This window comes from Actinia tenebrosa, unplaced genomic scaffold (genome assembly GCF_029948245.1).
Source record: "Actinia tenebrosa isolate PJP-AT-01 unplaced genomic scaffold, QUT_ActTen_1.0 PGA_scaffold1__47_contigs__length_23844297, whole genome shotgun sequence".
Lineage (NCBI taxonomy): Eukaryota > Metazoa > Cnidaria > Anthozoa > Actiniaria > Actiniidae > Actinia > Actinia tenebrosa.
The window spans coordinates 3,501,646-3,523,129 of record NW_028292578.1 but is presented as its reverse complement, the minus strand read 5'-3'; the positions used below and the strand labels follow the sequence as shown (position 1 = coordinate 3,523,129).

The following is a 21,484-nucleotide window of genomic DNA, read 5'->3' as shown; positions in this document are numbered from 1 at the left end:
TAGCATTCACTGGAGCTAATTATGGTGGTCAGTATTTAGATAGATTAGTTAGGGGTGATCGCAGCGGAGATTTGGCCGCCGAAAGGAAGAGACACGACTTAGCGCTGGAGAAATATCAGCGGGACGTGGCAGCTTGGAATGAAAAAAGACAAGCTTACAGGGATTGGTTGGACAAGAACTACCAAGACAAAATGCAGGCAGACAAGAACTTCGAAAACACAGACTACGCCTTTAAGCTCTATGCGCAGGCGCACCCCGCGGCATTAACGGGGTTAAGAAAGCCTCAGTTCAAGAATTACTATCAGCCTTCTAAGAAACAAAAAGACAATGAATTGGTCTTTGTAGGAGTCGCAGGGCTGGCGGGAGGCGTAGCTTTGACGTATTTAGTCTAAGCTTGGCGCTTTGGCGCCTAGAATAAAATGATCGTCTTTTTGGAAAGCGATAAAAATAACTTTACCACTTATCTGAATCCCCCCATCAAAGCCCATAAGGTTCGGCTGGTTAGTTGCTCTTTGTACAATTCTTGGTATAATCTAGTCAATGGTATGGTCACCGTGCATAAAGGCGGCGGCAATTATCAAGGCGTATTGCTGCCCGATGGACATTACACACCAATCACCCTTGCTAAGGAATTAGCAAAACACGGTTATACTCTCACCACGGGATTGCCGCACGAAATGACCTTCAAACATAATATGCCAAACTATTCAGTAACTTTTGGAAAGTCTGACCCATTGGGATCTTTATTATGTGCCTCGGGCAAGACAATTACCGACACAGCCATACCTGTGAAATGGAAAGTCGCATCCTCTTACGAAGTCTATTGCGATTTAGTCCATAGTTACAACAATGGAGAAAAGTCTTCTCTTATGTCCAAGTTTCTGCCCAAAGGTAATCCATTTGACTCAGAAGAATACACTCCCATTTCTTTAAGCTATGACTTGTCTAATTTGGTAGAAAGCATAAACATCACCATTAAAGTGGACGGAAAGACGGTGGATTTTAACGGACGTAAGATCAATCTTGTTTTGGAATTCATATAATGGGCCGCGTAGAGGACAAACTCAAAAGGATTTACTATGGGCCTGAAGGCTATTGGAAAGGAGCGTCGGCCATCAAGAAACTCGCGACCGCGGCCAGGGTATCAGAAGAAACGGCTAAGAACTGGCTAAGAAAACAAACCCTCTGGCAGGTTTATCTTCCCGTGCCTAAGTACATTCCCAGGCCCAGCTTTACCGTAAATACCCCTAATGAAGTTCATCAGGCGGACTTGCTTTTCTTGCCGCACGATAAGGTGAGAAGAAAGACCTATAGATACGCTTTGACCGTAGTCGATATCGCAAGCAGATACAAGGACGCCGAACCCATAACCAGCAAGGATTCTGGGGAAGTCGCAGAAGCCCTAGGTAGAATTTATAAGCGCGTCTTGAAATGGCCTAAGCTGCTGCAAGTGGATGCGGGGACAGAGTTTATGGGCGTGGTTACTAAGACCCTGAAAGACCACAGCACTAAAATTAGGAGAGCCGAGGCAGAGTACCACAGGGGTCAGAGCATCGTCGAAAGATTCAATAAGACCCTGGCCGAGCGTCTCTTTGGGTACCAGTATTGGAAAGAGCTGGAAGATCCCTCCAAACGCAACAGGGAATGGACTCAGAGGCTCCCCCAGGTCGTCGCGGCTTTGAACAACGAGGCGGCCAGGGCTACGGGAATAAAACCCAGGGATGCCATAAAAAAGAAACACGTGGAACACAAGTCCTACGTCAGAAGTTCAAGGGCGGTCGGACTGAAGGAAAAAAAGCTACCCCGCGACATAGTGGTCAGATACCTCTATCAGCCGGGGGAACTCGAAGGTGGCAGTAAGAGAGCCACGGATCCTAACTGGTCTTTGGAAACGTATGAGATTTCGAAGTCCGTCACCAAGGAAGGGCAACCCGTGTTGTATTACCTAAATGGCCCAAGTCGCGGATTTGTCATGGAAGAGCTGCTCATAGTCCCCAAAGACTCAGAGTAGTGCAGCTCCACGCGCCCGATTACACTCTAGGCATGTCAGTCTTACGTTGCCTCTGCAATGCCCGCGTTTATTATTTATGCGATCCACGGAGAACTGCTGATCGTCATTTGGGTCAAACCTCCATAGTAGAGGTATGTTGCATTTGGCACACCGTGCCCCTTTCTTATAGACGTCGTCCACGCATAGGTCGAACCTTATCCCCGCATAGCGGGGATCTTTGCTCTTTTCTTCGTCGTGCCGCTTGTAGCGAAGGAGTTTCTTAGCAATGTTCTCTTTGGCTACGTCTTCTGGGGTGCGGTCGTAACGCATTTGTGGCCCCCAGGCTCTTTTTAACTGTTTGGCATATTCTACGCGGCTTACGGCGGTGTAGATAAGGTTGCTCCAACACAGCCGCTGGTCTATGACCCATAAGGTTTCTTTTATGGTAAGTCCCTGCGCGCTATGGACTGTCATGCAGTAACCTAAGCGCCAATCTGGGTGGGAGGTAATTCTTTCTACTTTTTCTATGGGCACCCAGGCTTTATCGTGAGTTACGGCATTCTGCAGTTGGATGTCGGTGCCTGGCACCCATACGTCTCTTTTTTGCATTCGGGTGTCGTGGGGTTTATAGCAGACGGGCACGGGATATGTAGGGAATCGCTCGCGGTGTATATTCAGCAGGTCTTTCTGTATGCGTGATTGTGCTGCGCGCTTGCTGCTCAACACCAAATCCTTTGGATGCCACGCGTGAAGGAATTCCTCGTATTTCTTTGCTCGTACACGTTTGCGAAGTATCTTGTTTTGTTCCGCGTCACTGAGGCCCCGAAGTTCCGCCTTTAGGTTTCTTACTTGATCCTTACTGCGGTAGTCGGTGTTAATTTCTTCTGCATAGTCGACCATTTCTTTCAACCATTCGTGGGGCATCTCTCCGCAAATAGGCGGTGGCTGGCAGGGGTCGCCGGCGAATATCACTTGACATTTCCCGCGTAGGAAGTCTACGAACTCCTGCAGGATTTCTAATGGCACGGTGCATATCTCATCCCATAGTATTACCGGCAGTATGTCGTGGATTGCTTCCGGCACCCACTTTTGACCATTCCAGCGGAAGAAGCTGTGGTACGTCTGCGCATCGTAACCCATCTCCGTTAATTCTCGCTCCAGACGATGCGTTGGTGTTAACACCTTTATCTTTGGAAATAGTTTCAAGACACGCGTAGTTTTACCACTGCCACCGGTTCCGTAGAGGTAAGAGAAGCGTTTGTAAGATATTGGATTGGCAACCGACGGTAAAGGCTCCACAGTGGGCGTTATTGAACCATGTGTGTGTTCCCCGTGGTATTCTACGCGTTCTCTCCAGGCCTTTATTTCTTCGTCTTTGACGCGCCATTGACCGCTCTCTGCAAGTTCGTCCTCTGTATAGAATTCCTGCATCTTTTCTAACACTTCTGGCTTTACATACAAAGAATCCGTGGCTACGCGTGGGATATCCTCTTTGTCAAACCGCAACAGCATTGACAATAGATTAATGTGCGCATATGCTAACATGCTGGCCCGAAGATGGTAATATTGCGGGCGATGATCTTGGTAATAACACAGCGCATTCCATTGCCGTTCCCCTTGGCCTTCTATGAAATAATTCCACTTCTCTACGGACACCATGGTTCCTTGCTCATGCGCGCGTTTTATTAAGAAGCTCAACTCACCGTCGTCTGTTATCAAACGCCGTTGCATGTGTTTTTCTCCTTCCTTAGCGCCCTGTGTGAACTTTCCTATGACAACCCGCGCTGTGGGGTTGTGCTCTGGGAGCCATTGTGTGAAGGCGCTATGGCAAAGTATGGCTTCATGCGCTGTGTATGTGAGGAGTTTACGCTCTTCGAGAAACTTCAGCAGGGGCACAGGGATCCATTCTTTCTCCTGTAGATGTTTCCCGTACCACGCGTAAATTATTGGATGTAAGTCTTCTGCTAACTCCCATGTGGTTAGTCTGACGAATCCTGTTGCTGGTGCGTCGTATTTACAGTCTAACGCGACACGAAAGAATATGTGAGTCGGGATGCCCGTATCTATCGTAATACTCCTTACAATCCCCAAGGCCTTTAAAACTGGCAGGGTAGCAATGTTTCATATCCAGGGATACGTATTGATCTTCGTCGTACTCCATGTTCCACAGACCTCCATGGCCGTGTTCTACACAGGCTTTGGCTATGTCTCCGAATTCTTTTGGGGTGGGTTTCCAGCCGTTTCTTTTCTTTGCGGCCAGGAAGTCCAAACTGCGGGAGCTAAGGACCTCATCTGAAAAGTCCTCACCAAGGGTTTCGCAGGCGCTTTGGATGCGCTGGTGTTCGCTCTCGGGCCGGTAAAGAGTGCCGTCTTGCGTCATGAATTGATTTCCTTCCGAATCCATTAGCCATATGGAATTCTCGTGGATCAAATCTATGAGTGGTGACCCCTTGTAGACCTTTGTCTCCTTCTTTCTTGGAAACCTAAGTTCTCTCCATGCGTGCGCGTTGTGTTGATAGATAACAATAGGCGCTCCCCGGCCTCCATACTTTTTCGTCCCTTCGTAAATGAAACCGTCGGTGATGTCCTTCACGTGTATGCGGCGTTCTAAGGCAGTTTCTAACTTTTTGATGTTTTTGATGGAGCCTCCAGTTTTACGTGTAGAATGCTCCCATTCCCTGATGGCTTCTCTTCTTTTTGGCGTAAGCTTACCGCCCCTAGAGGAATCTTCGAAAAACTCCCTAACCAGCTTCCCGACAAAGTTACCAGGATGTCGCATTGGTCGCAACTTCTTAACATCCGGCTTCTTAATCTCGTATGCACCGTAAATGACCACGGTAACCGGGTAAGCGACCTCGTAGAAGAGCATGTCTATTCCCTCAAGTGCTCCCGGTCGTGTGTGCTTATTCAAAACGAACAGGTTCTGCTTACCAGACGCTCTGATAGGATTACGACCCTTTTCTATTATCCACTCACCGTCTAAGTACTTTACGAATGTCAACTCCAAACGGTAGTCACCGGCCGGCATTCTGTTGATTATCTTTTCAGCCATTTTGTGATTCATAGTTTTGTCTGTCTTTCCCTCCATAAATGTAGCGAAGACAAAGTCAGCGTCTGAGTTATCCATCACCTGATTTCCGAGCCTGCGCACAGTTTTGTTTTGAATGTCGTTGATGGTGGCCATGTATATCTAAGGAATATTTTAACCTCCGTTTGCGATACCAAAATAACTTTAGGTCTTGGTAAAATACCCGTAAATCTGCTGTACCCGTCTTCGTAAATCCGCGAGTTAAACCCGTATATCTTTGGCATCGATCGCGAGTCCCCCTACCTGCTGCTCAATCAGAGCGCACGTTATATCGTGGCTAGCTATGATACTTTTTCTAGTTTTTTGTTTCGGCCCTCAGGCCGAAACAGTCACTACATTCGGTTTGCCGGCCCATAATAGTCTTCATGCGTGTCATTTAGCTGTCAGAGTTTTGGACCTAATCCAATCACATGCCGTTTCCATCATAAGCAATGGGAAAATGTAAAACATTTCACCATGCGGAGTACTTCGGAGAGTTGCGGTGAATCTTCTCTGAGGTAGTTGTGTAGACTATATTATGCCCTTTCGCATGACGCCATTTTTTGGAAAAAAATATATTATTGATTAACCCTACAACAATGCGTATTTAATTTCTAAGTCAGTATCTAGGTCCAAGTCGCCAAGTAGGTAAGTTATTGAAAAGTTATCCAAAAGCTTTTGTGATGTGCGGCAAATTAGGGCAATTTGCCAGTCTCAGCTGCCTGTGAGTATAAGTTGAGGAAACTGGTGAGTTTATCTGTGTAACTAACAGTTGATGCATATATATTTTGTGAAGCAAGCTTCCGATATGTTGTAGCTTCGTGCGCATCTGAGGACATGTTTTTGGTATCAGCTATTATTTAAACTAGATCCTATAAACAAACAGTGCGTACTTTACAGCTTTAAAGATAGAAGTCTGAAATCATCAGTTTTCAATTATTAATACTCTGATTTAAAGTATAATTTCTTGGATTCGGTAATATTTTTGAAGCACCAAAAGGTGTAAATTTTGAGTAGATTGGTGACGGCGCACTGGTCAAAGACAAGCCTTGTATCTTTTCGTTCGAATTGAGACTTTCGCATCTTCTTCAAGCTACGATATAAGAGCTAAATACATTTACCATAAATCAAAGAGCAGAATGAAGGTTTAAAAAGTATCCTACATTCAACATAGCGCGTACTGTAATGCTAAAATATTTTGCACTTTGTACTCTGCTCTCTGCGATACTCAATCATTGTTTATATCTATTGTCGGATCTCTCATTAGTTCGGCGAGACGTTATATGTATATGCATTCACTGTGATGATTAACACATCTATCACGTTATATGTATGTACGTTGCCCTGTTTTTCCCCAAAACACTACGATGTTTCAAAGCAAGAACCACTAAAATCTCAAAAAAGCTTAATTACGATGTGCTTCATCCAAGAGAATTTTATACTACAAATGTTTCCATCAAAATTTGCGTAAGACTTTGTAACGTGAAAGTGTACCGCGAGATCTATCGCTCTTGTCTGCCATTTTCAAAATACAGGAGACCCAATCATTACCACAGCAAGACCAAAATTCTTTATTCAGCAATGCCACACAATAAATAGATAACGGGCCGAAACATCATCGCTTTCGAAGCGATATAGGCTTGTTAGTAATGTTAACGTTGTCACAAACGTAATATTTGATGTCCTTTTTCCTCGCAGAAGGCTCAGGAGAATCCCCTACAACATATACATCAATGTTGAATGACTTGGAGACCATCAATCCTAAATTGCTGTGTAAGTTAGTACATATGGTATCTAGATAACCTAATTCCCACCATATACTTGATAGCATAAGCGCCAAGAAATAACGATTTTATGATCAAATTAGGCTCATAAACCATTTAATTAAGCTTATTGCATTGAACTTGATGTCATTTCATTGAGGAATAAGATTTTTTATTTGGATTGTATCTGATTCTATCCATCCTCATTATCGAAGAAAGACAAGTGTAGCAACGGATTTCCCCCGCCAAACTTACAATATACGATCGACGCGTAGAGTCTCAGTGGACATAAAAGACAAAGTTTACGGTGGAAATGGTGGCCTAGAACGCGTGTCGTCACGTCACCGGAAGTAATCTTGACTTCCTGTATCATTGCCGTATTCTTTCTTTTTATCTTATAGCTCGCCTTGAAGCTCTTTCCAAAACCGTTGTTGATGGAAAACCAAAGTCTGGCAGAAAAGAATCCATGTGGACAGCGGCAAACCGAATGAGAAAAGCACGAGCGCAAGGCGGCGGGCCTACAAGTGCAGGCCGAACGAGAAATGAATCATCCGGTGCAAAGAGTGATAGCCGTGGATCTGGCCAAAACAGTTCGCCACAAAACAAAGGCAAAACTCGGAAAATCTCCAGAAGCTCGAATTCTTAGTCATAAAGGAGTCAGTGCAATTGTTAATCATTTTCACTATCTCGCTTCTATTTGGCCGAGAGCCAGCCTAACGCCAATCTATGATATCGTGTGAACTCGACATCTTAAAAGGTATCATCTGTAGGTTTTCTTGCAGATAGTACATTTATCATGTCAAGCTCACTCAAGGTCACAAGGAGATTGAAGGACGTTTGCTTTTTCTTTGGAATTAGAATTAAATCTTTAAATCTAATTCTTAGGCTGCGTTCATAATGTATGGTAGGGGGGGGGGGGGGGGCGGGTGAAATTGAGAGGGGATCGGGAAAATCTTGGTAGGAAAAAGGGGGGATGGGCAAATTTTTATCAGAAAAATGGGGGGCATGCACAATTTTTGGAAGAAGCTACAAGCCTTGCTTGGGGGGGGGGGGATCGTATTTTTTTGCATGATTTAAAGGGGGGTGGGGGGTGTTAAGAATTATTCTGGACATTTCAAATTTTCACCTGCACTCCCCCCCACCTCTACATACATTATGACGCAGCCTTAGTTCACAAAATACGGCTTCTGCAGACAACACGACCTAAATTGTTGGTCTTGATAATTTGAGATAGCATGCTTAACGTCATACAATAATTGTTTATTATTGAAGGAGTTTCCATATCCCCATAATACATTGCGGTTTGGGGGTAACATGGGGGTAACATGGGGGTAAGATACCGTACATATTGTGCTGAAGACTGATGAGAAGATTACGTAAATGCATCTTAGGATATTTAAAGATGTATTATAAACAACCAGAAACAAAAAGCACTTTCTTGAAAGGTAGGCTTTTTTAAACACCTTGGACAATTATTCACATGTCTCTATCTGATTGCAAGCTCACCGTTCGTCTCGCTTCGATGCAAAGGCAAGGCAACCTTTCAAGATGGCGCAGGGAACTGTGAAGGGGACTATTGTGAAGAAGTCTTTAAAGAAAACTTTGAGTATTTCTTCATGAGATCATTATCTGTAACATTAAACGTCTTGATGAAATTAACTCAGAAAGAACTGATAATCAGTATTTTGCAGATATTTTTTTTTACATTCGATTAAAGAAAGTTTAATTTGATAACAGTATTTAAGACAAAGAAGATGGACGCTTACTGCAATTTTCATAAACATGCGAACTATGTCTCCAAGTTGCACGCTGAATTCGATTTTTCGCTGCCGTTAATCAAACCTAATCAGTCGGTAACATTTTTGAGGATAGTCAATCCAAAACATTTGTCTTTTAAATTGGTCGCCGTATACCAACTTGATGTAAACGAAAAGTAAATACAATATAAAATGAAAGAAAACTTATTCTCAAAACGAAAAACAGGTAATTGTAACATCCATTTACTACTAAGGCAATACACTATACTAATGTGAACGCAAGACACGTTAATAGTTCTAACGTATTCACAATACTAAAGCAAGGAAAGCATTTGATCCTTCTCCGCATATCTCAGTATCGTATAAACTTGTGTTTCGATTGCTTTGTCTAAATTTTGCGGCACCAAGTATCATTAGTGCTTGACATCCTATCAAGGTAACCATGGTAACAAGTCAATTTTGATATTGCTGTCCTGAGTAACCTAGCCCAATTCCACTTTTCCCGCCAGCACCTCGTGAAAGTTGAAAGGCACGTGACCTTTCGAACTCCGCCTCGAGGTTTTGTAAGAGATCAGCTCCTTGAATTGGGCCCTCAGAGCTGGTAGACTCAGAGCTGTCGCCTTTGATGCCCATCAATCGACGGAATTTGGCTTCCATTTGGCCACCTTGATCGTTAGAAAAGTGCATCCCTGGTCCCCACTTGTTGGAAGGCCCCTGAAAATAAACCATATCATGTTATCTTAGAGTTCGCTTGAATAAAGAATAAACAATAGACCATTTTCAAATTTCAAATTACCCGCTGTATTTCTTGATTAAAGACTCAATTACTCAGGGTTAGCCTCGTATGAGTGACTAAATATTCACAAATACCAACAGTAAAGTAAAGAATACACAACTTCAAACAATACAAACACTTTGAAATTCCACGGACGTTCACTGGAACAAAATTATTTTGCACAAAGTCGAGGCTAGCCCTGAGCAACAGACAACTCGAAGCTAGAGTATTATTAACACAAATGAACAATAAAAAGAAACTTGGGGAACTCAGATGCATAGTGGAAAACCTGTGCTGACGTTGTGTGAATATTTACAAAAACATTGAATTGCTTCTACCAAATGCGTGCTCTATTGCTGGTTACATTGGAGGTTAGCAGAGAATGAGTCGAGGTTTACTCCTGTAATGTTGCGCACAGCAAGTTTTCGTCGTGCGAATATGCATGTCCTGCAATAATTATACTGGCAATGGCTTAGTGTTCTCAACCAATAAAAACGTATTCATCTTGACTGCTGGTCATAATTATGTAGCTTTCTTTAAAAGTCCCCTTCACAGTTCCCTGCGCCATCTTGATAGGTAGCCGTGCCTTTGCATCGAAGCGAGACGAACGGTGAGCTAGCTTGCAATGATAGAGAGATGTCCAAAAATTGTCTAAAGCGTTAAAAAGGTCTCTATCATTGCAAGTTCAACGATCGTCTCGTTTCGATGAAAGGCACAGCCACATTTCAAGATGGCGAAGGGAAGTAAAAAAATGTATTAAAAAAAGAATTTTCATTATATCATTCTCGAGTTATTTTTGTTGCAGGAAGATTTGGGTGTCATCCCTTGAAACCTCTGTCCCCAGCAACGCTGCAAGCAAAAGTCGCCCCTTTAGATCTTACCTCATTCTTTTTGCTGCTCCAGAGGAGTTTCTTCTTCTGCTCTTGCATGGCATATTGCTGTGGGTTTACCACTGACGGGTTAAGATATTCTGGCATATTGATAGCCTGTGCTGCTACCTGTGCTTTTTTCTTCATTGCCTCAGCGTGTTGTGCTAGTTTAGCCTGCACCTCTTCTGATGTCGGCTGTCTAGTTGGACCTATGGGCACTTGAAAAACAAATATATAACGGCTGTCAGCGATACTAGAGAAAAATAATGGCATGTGTGTGTGCATTTCATCATATTATCCAAGACTATAAGTCTTTAGCTAAGGCGTTACGTATTCCCATTTCAGGCGTCATTCTCTTAAGAATAAGGCCTAAGATTCTGTGCTTGAGTTGTATCTATATTCCTGTGTCTTCTCATGCTCAACCGTTAAACAAAAAAATAATACTCTAGAGAATGACACATGGTTTGAAATGGGAAAAAACATTACGCCCAAGCTAAAGAGATATATTCAAGATCGCTTTAGTATACAAAGAAGCACTCGTTTTGTTCGACTGTACAACAAAATTATGCACTGAAATTTGTGGTACCAATATACCTTATCAATAAATATACAGAATGACAGAATCTGTTAAAAAACGATAACCTAAAGAATGTCCAGGTAAGGCTCGCCCAGTCTATTTTAACACCTATATTTGCAAACTGAACTGCAGTATTTGTCATGTTACTGGGCTACCAGAAACAATGACAGACCCCAGTTAGCCTAAACGGCCGATTATCTCATGTTCGTGATTTAATTCATTTGCCTATTGCGATCCAGAATGTATACACGTAGAAAGCCTTTGACTACACGAACTCACTTGGCATGCGGATAAACGTACCTTTTACGACTGGTGTTTTGATTCTGGAAGGAATTCGATCTTCAAGAGAATATCTCCTATCCCTCTCATCTTGACCTCTGGAGTCTCGTCTGCCACGATCATTGCGTGATCTGTAACGTTCACGGTCACGACCCCTGTAACGCTCTCTGTCACGATCTCTGTCACGATCTCTGTCACGATCTCTTTCACGATCTCTGTCACGATCTCTGTCACGATCCCTGTCACGACCTCTATCGCGATCTCTGTCACGGCCTCTATCACGATCTCTGTCACGTCCTCTATCGCGATCTCTGTCACGGTCTCGATCACGGTCGCGGTCTCTGTCACGATCCTTTTCAAGATCTTTGTCACGATCCTTATCACGGTCTCTTTCACGTTTCCTGTCACGATTTCTGTCTCGATCACGGTTGCTGTCTAGTTCACGATCTCGACCAAACTCGTCCCTGTAAGTTCCAACTGGAAATGGAAACAAAATCATTATCACGATCACAAAGTATCACAATCAAGCAATATCACGATCAAACAGTACATGTATCACAATAACGCAGTATCACGATCAAGCAATATCACGATCACACAGTATCACAATAACGCAGTATCACGATCACGCAGTATCACGATCACGCAGTATCGCAATAACGCAGTATCACGATCACACAGTAGTACAATTACGCAATATCACGATCTCGCAGTATCACAAATATGCAGTCACGCGATCACGTAGTTTCATATAGCAAAATGGTAGAAATGAGGGGGGTTATCTTGCAGGGGAAAATGGGGAAGAATACCTCGGCTTCGTACCCTACCCTCCTTAAAAAATGACCGGTCACTAATTACAAGAATGAATGGTAGACATACTTTTTTCTCGTTCTCTTTCTCTAGATGGTGTTCTAGAGCGGGATTTCACGGGACTCCTCGAGTGAGATCTAACGGGACTCCTAGAGCGGGACCTCACGGGACTCCTAGAGCGGGATCTCACGGAACTCCTAGTACGAGATTTAACGGGACTCCTCGAGTGAGATCTGACGGGACTCCTAGAGCGGGACCTCACGGGACTCCTAGAACGGGACCTCACAGGACTCTTATTGCGAGTTTTCACGGGACTGCTAGAGCGGGATCTGACGGGACTCCTAGAGTGGGATTTTGCGGGACTTTTAGAGCGGGATTTCAGTAAACTTCTGAAGTATGTTGGCGTATCCTTCCTGGATCTATCAGCTGATGCTGAATCGGTTGTCCCTGGAGTATCTTTTACTGGAGAGCTTGGAAATGTTGGCGAGTATCTCTCGGGGGATTTCTCAACTGTTCTTGAATCAGGCGAGTATCTTCCTGATGAACTACGCCTTCCGCTTGGACTAAACCTTCCATCTTCTCCCTAAAAAACGTATATTTTAAAGATCTTTAAGAAAATCATTAGTATGTGTACTATTGTGTTTAGCTGCGTGCAGCCCGACTTATAGCCCCGAGGTAATAGTGTAGCTGCACGCAGGCCTGTTTGTGTTCAGACAAAGGCTCCCTCCACACTAATGCAATTTCGTTTCAAAACGCATACTATCCTTGAACCACTCCGGTTTTTGGTGAAACGAAAACGGAGCGTTTCGCCGGAAAACGCATTAGCATAGACGTGGCCCAAGTTATTCATTAATATCTTCAATCCTACAATATTCCTACGATATATTAGACAGCGAAGCAACGCATTATCACATGGGCGGATCCAGGGGTGGCTAGCCCTCCTTCTCCTCACCAAAAGTATAGTTTTTAAAGTTGCGTATTAAAAAATGAACCCCACGATTTAATTTAGCTACAATCTTGGACAAAAAAATTTGAGAATTTTTCATCCAATCACGAAATAGGACAATTTCCCTCATAAAAAATGTTTGGTTGATCTTACCCCCTCCCCCTCCAGGACAATGTTGGTCCCAGTAAGTAAAGCAGTCCTGCCTCCCTGGAAACAACGTTTAAGGGGAGGAGGTCATTTTTAGGGATTTTTAAATTTTGGACATCAAAATATCAATTATTTAAAAAAAATCAACATTTTTTCCCCCGAGATTGTAGCCCGCATTTCCTTAGATTCCCTACTGATTCTTGGTATTTCTGCAGCAACACACCCCGGAACCATCCCTTTAAAGTATTCCTTAAATTGTGGAATCAATCAAAAAATAAGAAAAAAACTAAACTAAAAACTGCAGTGTTTATGATGCTTACCTGGGAATGACGGTCTCTTCGCTCTGCATCACGACTGTATTCATGTCCAGAGCTTGTTTGGCGTTGATCAAGTGTTGACTATAGTAATTGGTTATCAACACAGTTATTCAATGTAACTTTTATTCTAACATAAGGAGTTGGGGAAGCGCACGTCTTGGCGCGAAAGTTCCCGCCAAAACCACGAAACCCCGTCGGTACACAAAGGCGGAAAATCCTGGCTACGCCCAAAGCCAGTCAAACATAATCGATGGGATGGAAAATAAAATCAATCGCTAAAGATTCTTAAATTTTTGTTTCTCCCAAACAACACACCACTCAAACACACACATTGCCTGTCACACTTATAATCTATAATACAGATCCCATTTATTTTTTGCATAGATGGGCCCCCTCGCTTCTCTAACACTGGTGAAGACCTCTGGTTTGAACAATATAGGGTCAAGTTTCGACGTATTTCCAGGTCCAATCACACAAAAAAAATCCGAAAATCTTGCCACAACCTATTCCCAGGAATTATTCTCTGCCTTCAAAGTTTAGATATATGGACAGAAAATTCTGCTATGAAGAAAAGCATGGGAAAATGTCTGTGGAAGTAATTATTAATTTGGACCGGAAGTCGTTTTTCGTTCGCATTACGTCACGCTTGATAAGGAACAAGGTGTATGCAGTCTGTAGTTGCTGGCAGGTATTATCATGGTATATCTTAAATACCCAGTAAACATAGTTGAATATTTACTTCTTAATAAATGTATTAATTTGTTTTTTTAATCTGTTGTACCTACAGTGAACTTATTTTCCTTTTATTTTTGTCTCCCCTCACCCGACCCCCTCTGAATCTTGTAGTTGCTGACCTAAGCATGCAGTATGGCATCCTGTTTTTCAGTTTACCACAAAACTATAATCTCCATAAACAGATTATTTCAAAACCCATTGTTCTGAGGTTGTGTTTTAACATTTTAAATCACAACATCAAAGGGGAGTTGTCGTGTCTCGTGACATTTGTTATAGTAATCCAATACCGACAATAATATCATGACTTGAAAGAGCATGTACATTTAAGTAAAGTTAGTAAAAGTGGAGAATTAAAAAAATTTAACTCAAATGGGAGCCAAGTTCGCGATGACCAAAGACTGTCACTTTTATGTAAGAATTATCCATTGAAGGACAAGCTGTTGCCAACCATGATACAAAATCATATGAAATAGGCAAACTTTGGAATTAAATAATTTTCTTCTTATTTACTGAATTTATTTCAAACTTTCAACCTTCACTAACTTTAACATGGTCTTTTGATTCATTGTATTCTTGTCAGTCTTGATTATTATTTTAAATGTCATGTTAATGTGAAAAAAAATCAGCAGATAAAAGTCTCCAAATAGTATTCAAACACTGACCACTATTTGCTGTCAACCAGAAAGAATTCTATTGACGACTTGTCTGCTGAACATTCTTCACAAGACAAAAAACCCAACATTTCTACAATTTGATTTATATATATGCAGTTTTCAGTTACACTTGTTGCAAAGTTATGCAGAGTTCATGCGCATTATGTCCAGTTTCATAACTACAGGTACTTGACCAAATCAGTGCAGTGTCTGGATTACTGGCTTCTGTCAATCAAAAGCCTATTACCAGTAACTCAGCACATTGGAAATTTGATTGGCTGTATTTTTATGAACACATCTTTCATGACATGGATTAAATAATAAATACATGGAATCTTTCTACTTAATATTTCCTAGAGAGAACACAGATACTTAGTAGCTAAGTCTCTAGCCTGCAGCAGTTGGTTGTCAGCAGTAATCCTAATGGCAGGGAGGGATGGGAGAGTAGGGGAAGGAGACAACCCTGCAATAGCAGAAGACTGACAACCAATACAGGTTACTACACATCACTGAAAAATCATCCTTAATGCAGTGCTCAGCATTAAAATAATAATCTAGCAGGTATAATGTATTAACCCATCTCAAAACTATCTTGAATATTTAGCCAACAGAAAGATGGAAAAGAAATACTTTGTATTCCATTCAGAATAGTTATATTTCTTTTGTATTTTCCTATTTAGAGTGCATACCATATATCAGTGAAAAACTTTGTAAGAAATTGCACAAATTGGTAAGTTCAGCAAATTGCATAAAGTTTGCTGAACTGTAACAATGAACTAGTGGTTTTGAACAAGTTGAATCAAGTGATTTCATTAAGCAATTCCCCGTAAAGAGTATAAACCAAACTAAACCAAGATCATGACAACAAACACAAGAAAACAAGTTAAAACAAGTTAAATCGAGTGATTTTTCTTTTATAAAAATATATATAAATATTTCTTATACACAACTTTCCACTAATTTGTACAATTTTGTTAGGTAACATTTTCACAGATATATGATATGCACTTTAGCTTTGCATCCTTGATACATCCTTGATATACACTATATTAGTAATGTTGAACACTTAAAATTGTTAAGCATAGGACCTAGTATTACCTTACTTTACTACCAGTTTAAAAGTCCAATAATTAAGTACTGCTCAAGATCTAGTCACAAATATTTCAACCTATGGCAATATCCAAATGAATAGAATATATAATTTATATCACACTAATCTTACTTTTGAATGAGTTTGTCTTTGGTTTCTTAAAGGCAAAAAAAAATTTCTATTATCCTTTTCTGGAATGGATTGATCAATATTACCAGTACTTTATAATAAAGTAGGTGTGAGAGCTCCAAAACCATGTAAAAACAAGAACCTGACAAGTGAATGATTAGCTATGCTTTGTTGTTACATTTTAAAGATTAAGTGATGAAATGTTGTTATCATAACTGTTGACCATGTATCAGGGTCCTCAAAATTTAAAACACAGCAGTAAAATTTTTGTTTCATTGCATTGCTCTAACGACTAAACAAATGCAATGGAAGCAACCTACAGTTATGTGATAAAAAAGCTATTATGCTTATCCCTTCCTTCCTTCTTTCCACAGCTAACAGCTTTCTGCCTATGAATATTTCAATATTGTCATTACTTCAAGTAACATTGTTTGACACTGAGACCATGTTGGATACATTTACTGTTGAATGTAAGTGTTGACTATCTGTTGTTTCTTGGTGTTCCGTATATTCAAGGGGAGCAGATTTAAGTTCACCTTCAACTTCATCTTTGCTTTCACTTTTGTCATCATCTTCGCTAGATCCCTCCTGACTTACTGTTCTACTATTTGCTCTTGTTCTGTTGCCTCGGCGAAGGTATTCATCAATAGACACAATACACTTTTTTCTCCAGATATTGTCTTGTTCAAATGAGTCATATTTTGAATAAAGTCTAAAAGTACAGTATTTCACAAAAGCAAGTTTATCAGGATCTAAAGCACTCTTTCCTCTCGTTCCTGAACAGTTTTTATTTAGTAGTTCCTCTTTTGTAAAAAGGAGTTTGACGAGGTTGGTCGCAAAATTACCAATTGAACAGCTTTTACTCTTAATTTTTTGTGCCCACCACAGAAGATCCTTCATACGGTCACTGTCACCTTCATTTAGAAATGGTGCATCATCTTTTGATAGAATTTCTATTTCATTACCTGACGACTCTAACTGAAAATCTGCAGGGAGAGTGATTTCTTGAAAAAGTTTAGTTTGTTGTGCTTGGGGGTTCGGTAAAATTTCTTCATTTTGTGAATTATTTTTTAAAACAGCATCTTGTGATTTAGCCAAAGGCTGGCTCGGCAAAATACTATTGATACATGTAAAGGGAATATTTTCAGCAGGCAATGTAGGGACCTTAAATTCGGCAAAAGAAACCTCACTTTCTGTACCAGTCTGCTTGGGAACTACCTGTGCTGTGGTACTGATGTTATTAATATTCAAGACTTGCGCAGCAGAAGCAGTTAACACACGAACAGTCTGTTGTTTACTGTTTTCTGAGATATTGCTTTTCTGATTGGGATCCAACAATGATAGTAGCCTGTCTTGGTTTTTAAGCACCTTTTCCTGATTTGATAGAAGTTCGTCAACTTTTCCAAGAAGTGTCGTTAGTTGTGCCTTCAAGCCAGCATCAACCTCGGAGCTTTCAAAGAACTTAAAGAAAAATTATTTAGGTCAGACTGAACATAATTAACTATCCTTTGGACTTATTTGACTATTAATTTCCTCTTACAAGTATATCTAAATTTCTTTTAAAAAATCAATCAGACATCTAAACACTTTAACATTAAGAATTCCATAACATATATAACTCAAATGTTCTATTTTGGCAGTTATATCCTTATATGAACTGCAGGTAAACAGTTAAGAATAATAGTCAAAGGACTATAATATTATTTTGTATAATGCTGGTTAATGTTCAACACTGTTATTTAAGCTTTGAGTCTTTAAAGTATTTATTTTTCTGGCCAAATTAACCTAAATACCTGCAGTAATGCATATGATAAACATATCCAGTGGGGAAGAAACAAACAACTACATTGATTACTGAGTACTGTATGTAAGAACACCTGCCAGCAACGTACAAGAGCGCATTGAGATTCGAAGTGTTCAATAAAAAAGGAGAATAATAATTAAAACCCATTATTTCAAAAGCTTGAAAAAGAGTTTCAGACGATATCCTTAGACCAAGAAGTGGGAAGTAGAGTATTAAACAACGTCAAGATGTAATGATAAGGAATGAAAATTTTTTTTCAATTTTTTGAAATGGATTCTCAAACTTTTTTTTTTTTTGAGAAAAACAAAGCAAATATCGTGATGAACAATTGCAATAATTATACTGTAATTGCATGATCAAAGCAATGATTTACTTTGTTTTGTCATCATTCAATACAAGTTTGAGTACACAAATGAATAATTTATTAGGATAACATAAAAAAACTGCACCAATACTGTGAAAGATACAGTACCAGGGTAAAAACAGTTTTTATCCATTATCATTTGCAGTTTCACTAACCATAAATACTTTAATTATGATTTGATAACATATTTTTACCATAGTCTTACTTACCCTAGAAATAGTACTGTGTGGACTTCTGTTTCTATAATCGTTTGCATCTGTAAAATAGATACATTTAATCTGTTACCATGAATACATTTACAATCAATTTGTCAGTCAGTGACTTCTCATTACCTTTATTAGATTCATTTCCAGGGTCTGTAGTAAATGTTGCTTGTGATTCAGGACAATGCTGGTCTGTTCTGGCCATTTTAGTAGGGCTTGTTGGTGAGTATGGAGAAGGATATCTCTGTCGTTTTTTTGCTTCTGATGACTGAGTTGTATCCATTGTTTGGGGTGTATACGCCTTATCTAATGCCTATGCAGTAATGATAAAAGATTTCATTAGAACAGAAAAAAATGAGTTTTAAAAAACATGAATATACTAAAACTAGGTAAGAGTAAAACTAATGTACCTAATGATATCATCTACCAGTTTTCATACAATAATTCTCTAGTCAAACACAAAGTATAGTACTCATTAATACAAAATCAAATTCCAATGGGCAGCTCACAACTACCAAGTTGGCGTAATATTGCTGTTAAACTAAGCAGTAACACTATAAAACTATGGATAAACCTTCTATTTCTTGGTTCAACACAAAAGTACTACAACCTTTGAACCAGGAACCAGATATGATAAATACAGCATAATAATACTTGTTCATACAAATATACTTAAATCATTTAAAAATATGTGTGTGTTTTTTTTCAGACATTACCAGACCGTTTTGAACCGCAAAGTTACATCTGTTTTTATTTTGTATGAAGTTTCTAATTTTAGCTGAATTGGGTTCCCTGTGACTTGAATAGCTGCGTTCTAGCTGACAACTGCTAGATCAGAATCACATGTCAGTCTACGAATGCATCAAAAAACCCTTAGCTAGGCTTCTAATAAGCTGAAAATCATTCAAACCCGTTAAAATGCTTTTGTACCACGATAATAATCTCATTACGAACTGGAATTTGAATTTCTTTAGCTCTGTAGCTTTGTCATCCCAAGACGCGTACTCAAAACCCTAGTTTTCAAAGCAAATTACACGTTTTTATAAAATAAAAAGAAGTATAATACATTTATTGACTTTAAACTTTACATTCTATATATTTTTACCTTGTTTGGTTCATTTTTTTGGCCTTTTTCTCCATCTTCAGGCGAGCTTGAAGTATAGCCAGCCAAGCCGTCCATGTTGGATCTTACTATCAAGGTCCCGGATGTAAAGCTGTTGACTATATTTGGTCAACCTTTACCCACAGGGGAGGGGAGGGACAGAAATATGTTACCATCATGAAGCTTACAATAGAAAATATAATATAAAAACGTTCAATCTTTTGGAACAATATCTCAAGTAGTAGTGAAAGTTTAAGATATTTTAGCGAATAAATGCTAGTAATGAATAACCAAAACTAATGAAATCATACCGTAGAACATAGGAGATATTTCCAAGTTTTAGTCTTACTTTTTAAATGCATCAAAGGGAATGGCCCTAGATATATTAATGACTTTTTCAAATTTCGTACAGTTAAGTATAATTTAAGAGGCTCTGGTACTAAACTTGAGCAATATTCATTTAACAGTAAATGGCGTCTTAATTCTTTTGTATCCATAGCTAGTCATCTTTGGAACAATTTACCATCTAATGCGAGAAATGCTGTTAACGTAAATAGCTTTAAGAATATCATACGTAAATTAGACTTCATACCTTTTATATATCGTTAGATAAATTTTTATTTATCATATATTGGATTTTTTTTTTTTTTTTTTTTTTTTTCCTTATTTCCTTTATTAACTTCCCATTGTAAATAGATATTTATCATTTCATATTTTATATTTATTGCATATATACATATATATATTATATTTTATATCACTTTAATTTAGGTTATTTCTTAATAGATTAGTGCACGTGCGCATTTTAAACGAGTATGTGAAATGCTCCTAGGCGTTATGTGGATAAATAAACTATTATTATTATTATTATTATTAAATCATGGACTGATTTCATAAGTCGGTCCCAGTTTGCTCTCTTTAGAATTTTTTTCTCGCGGCAAGGGGCGAACACGGCTAGCGACCACCAAAAGCTAAGGAGCGAAAAGTACAACTTATGGAATCAGTCTAATAAAATTAATAGTAGAGAAAAAATTGAAATTTATGTTTCTGTCACAATGACCAGCTATCTTTATACAATAAAGACTAAAAAGCACAAGGTAAAGAGAAAGAACTATAAGCAACTATTTAGACTACAGGAAGCCCAAGTAATGTACATGTGCTGTATTAGGGACCGGTCATTATTTAAGTAGGAAGGGTGGAGGGGGGCGCGGGGGAGGGGGGAGGAGGTAGGCGGTAGGGGGGGGGGGGTGGAGGAGAAAATGGGGGGCCCTCAAATTTTATTAGTGGAACAAGGGGGACCTTCAAAGGTTAAAAGGATGATTGGGAGGATTAGGAGGATTTTTAAACGATTGAAAGGGGGGGGGGGGGGTTACCCGAAAAACATCAATGCTATTAGGTAGAGTCTGGAAAATTTTTTGCATCAAAAACATTTTCTCCTCCAAATGACTTCTTCGAATGACTGTAACTGTGAATTTCTGTACCATTATTTTTTTTATTAAACTGTCATATAATTCGTATTTTAGTGTTTTGATGCGCGGGGAGCTTTACCTGGACTTCTGCATGCCCTTTGCCCTGAGTTGTCCCTTAATTACTAGGAAAATCCCAACCAACTAATACTCAAAGAAAACGTTGCTTTCACTTGGACTAATGAAGCCTTTTAGGAGTACACTCCTCCCCTGACTTGAGTTTGTTTGATGTGTTGTTCTCTCCCTTGCCACAAGGGTATTTTCCGGGTTCTCCGGTTCAACTTGTGAGTTTAGTGTTGTATGTTGTAAATATAGAATGAAGTAGTAGTGTGTGTGGAGGGAACCTCACAGAAAAGTGGACGTGACAGTTGTAAAATATGAGTTAAGTTATAAGTTCTTCCAGGATATTTCTTCGGATTGTCTGGTATTTCATTCTCCGTCTTTAGCAAAACAAATAATAACTTCTAAATTTCTTTTGGAATTCAGTGGAAGTAGAGACACTCTGTGGATTCACTGTTTATTCCCTTAGCTTCTATTTATTCATTTAGATTTATTTTTTATTCACTTTCTTCACACACAAAAAAATAAATGTAACAAATTACAATAAATATAATGGTGAATAGCGAAGGCTGACAATGATG

At 39.8% G+C, this 21,484-nt stretch overlaps 2 protein-coding genes across 5 annotated transcripts in view; one reads left to right on the top strand and one right to left on the bottom strand.

Moving 5' to 3' along the window:
• Positions 1-7,720, top strand: part of LOC116293311 (uncharacterized protein C22orf15) — a 30,261-nt gene extending 22,541 nt beyond the window's left edge. For all 4 annotated transcript variants that reach the window (XM_089032838.1, XM_089032837.1, XM_089032839.1 and 1 more), the window contains 2 exons: positions 6,756-6,830; positions 7,222-7,720. In XM_089032838.1, the coding sequence (XP_088888964.1) occupies positions 6,756-6,830; positions 7,222-7,466 (320 nt within the window). In that variant the 3' untranslated portion in view covers positions 7,467-7,720. The remainder of the gene's footprint in view (positions 1-6,755; positions 6,831-7,221) is intronic.
• Positions 7,721-8,059: 339 nt separating this feature from the next.
• Positions 8,060-19,466, bottom strand: LOC116306609 (uncharacterized). The gene is made up of 8 exons (XM_031716691.2): positions 19,381-19,466; positions 18,405-18,588; positions 18,282-18,328; positions 13,301-13,378; positions 11,957-12,470; positions 11,099-11,554; positions 10,234-10,439; positions 8,060-9,291 (listed from the first exon to the last, which is right to left on the bottom strand). Exons 1-8 carry the CDS (start codon positions 19,453-19,455, stop codon positions 9,031-9,033), a joined length of 1,821 nt encoding a protein of 606 aa, XP_031572551.1. The 5' UTR covers positions 19,456-19,466; the 3' UTR covers positions 8,060-9,030.
• Between the last annotated feature and the right edge of the window lie 2,018 nt (positions 19,467-21,484).

Excerpts from the sequence above, each read along its gene's own strand:
- LOC116306609 (XM_031716691.2), bottom strand. The coding sequence starts at position 19,455 with ATGGACGGCTTGGCTGGCTATACTTCAAGCTCGCCTGAAGATGGAGAA. Across the intron at positions 11,555-11,956 it reads AGAAAGAGAACGAGAAAAAA|TTGGAACTTACAGGGACGAG; the intron begins GTATGTCTACCA and ends TTCCATTTCCAG. Across the intron at positions 9,292-10,233 it reads GGAGCAGCAAAAAGAATGAG|GGGCCTTCCAACAAGTGGGG; the intron begins GTAAGATCTAAA and ends GTTTATTTTCAG.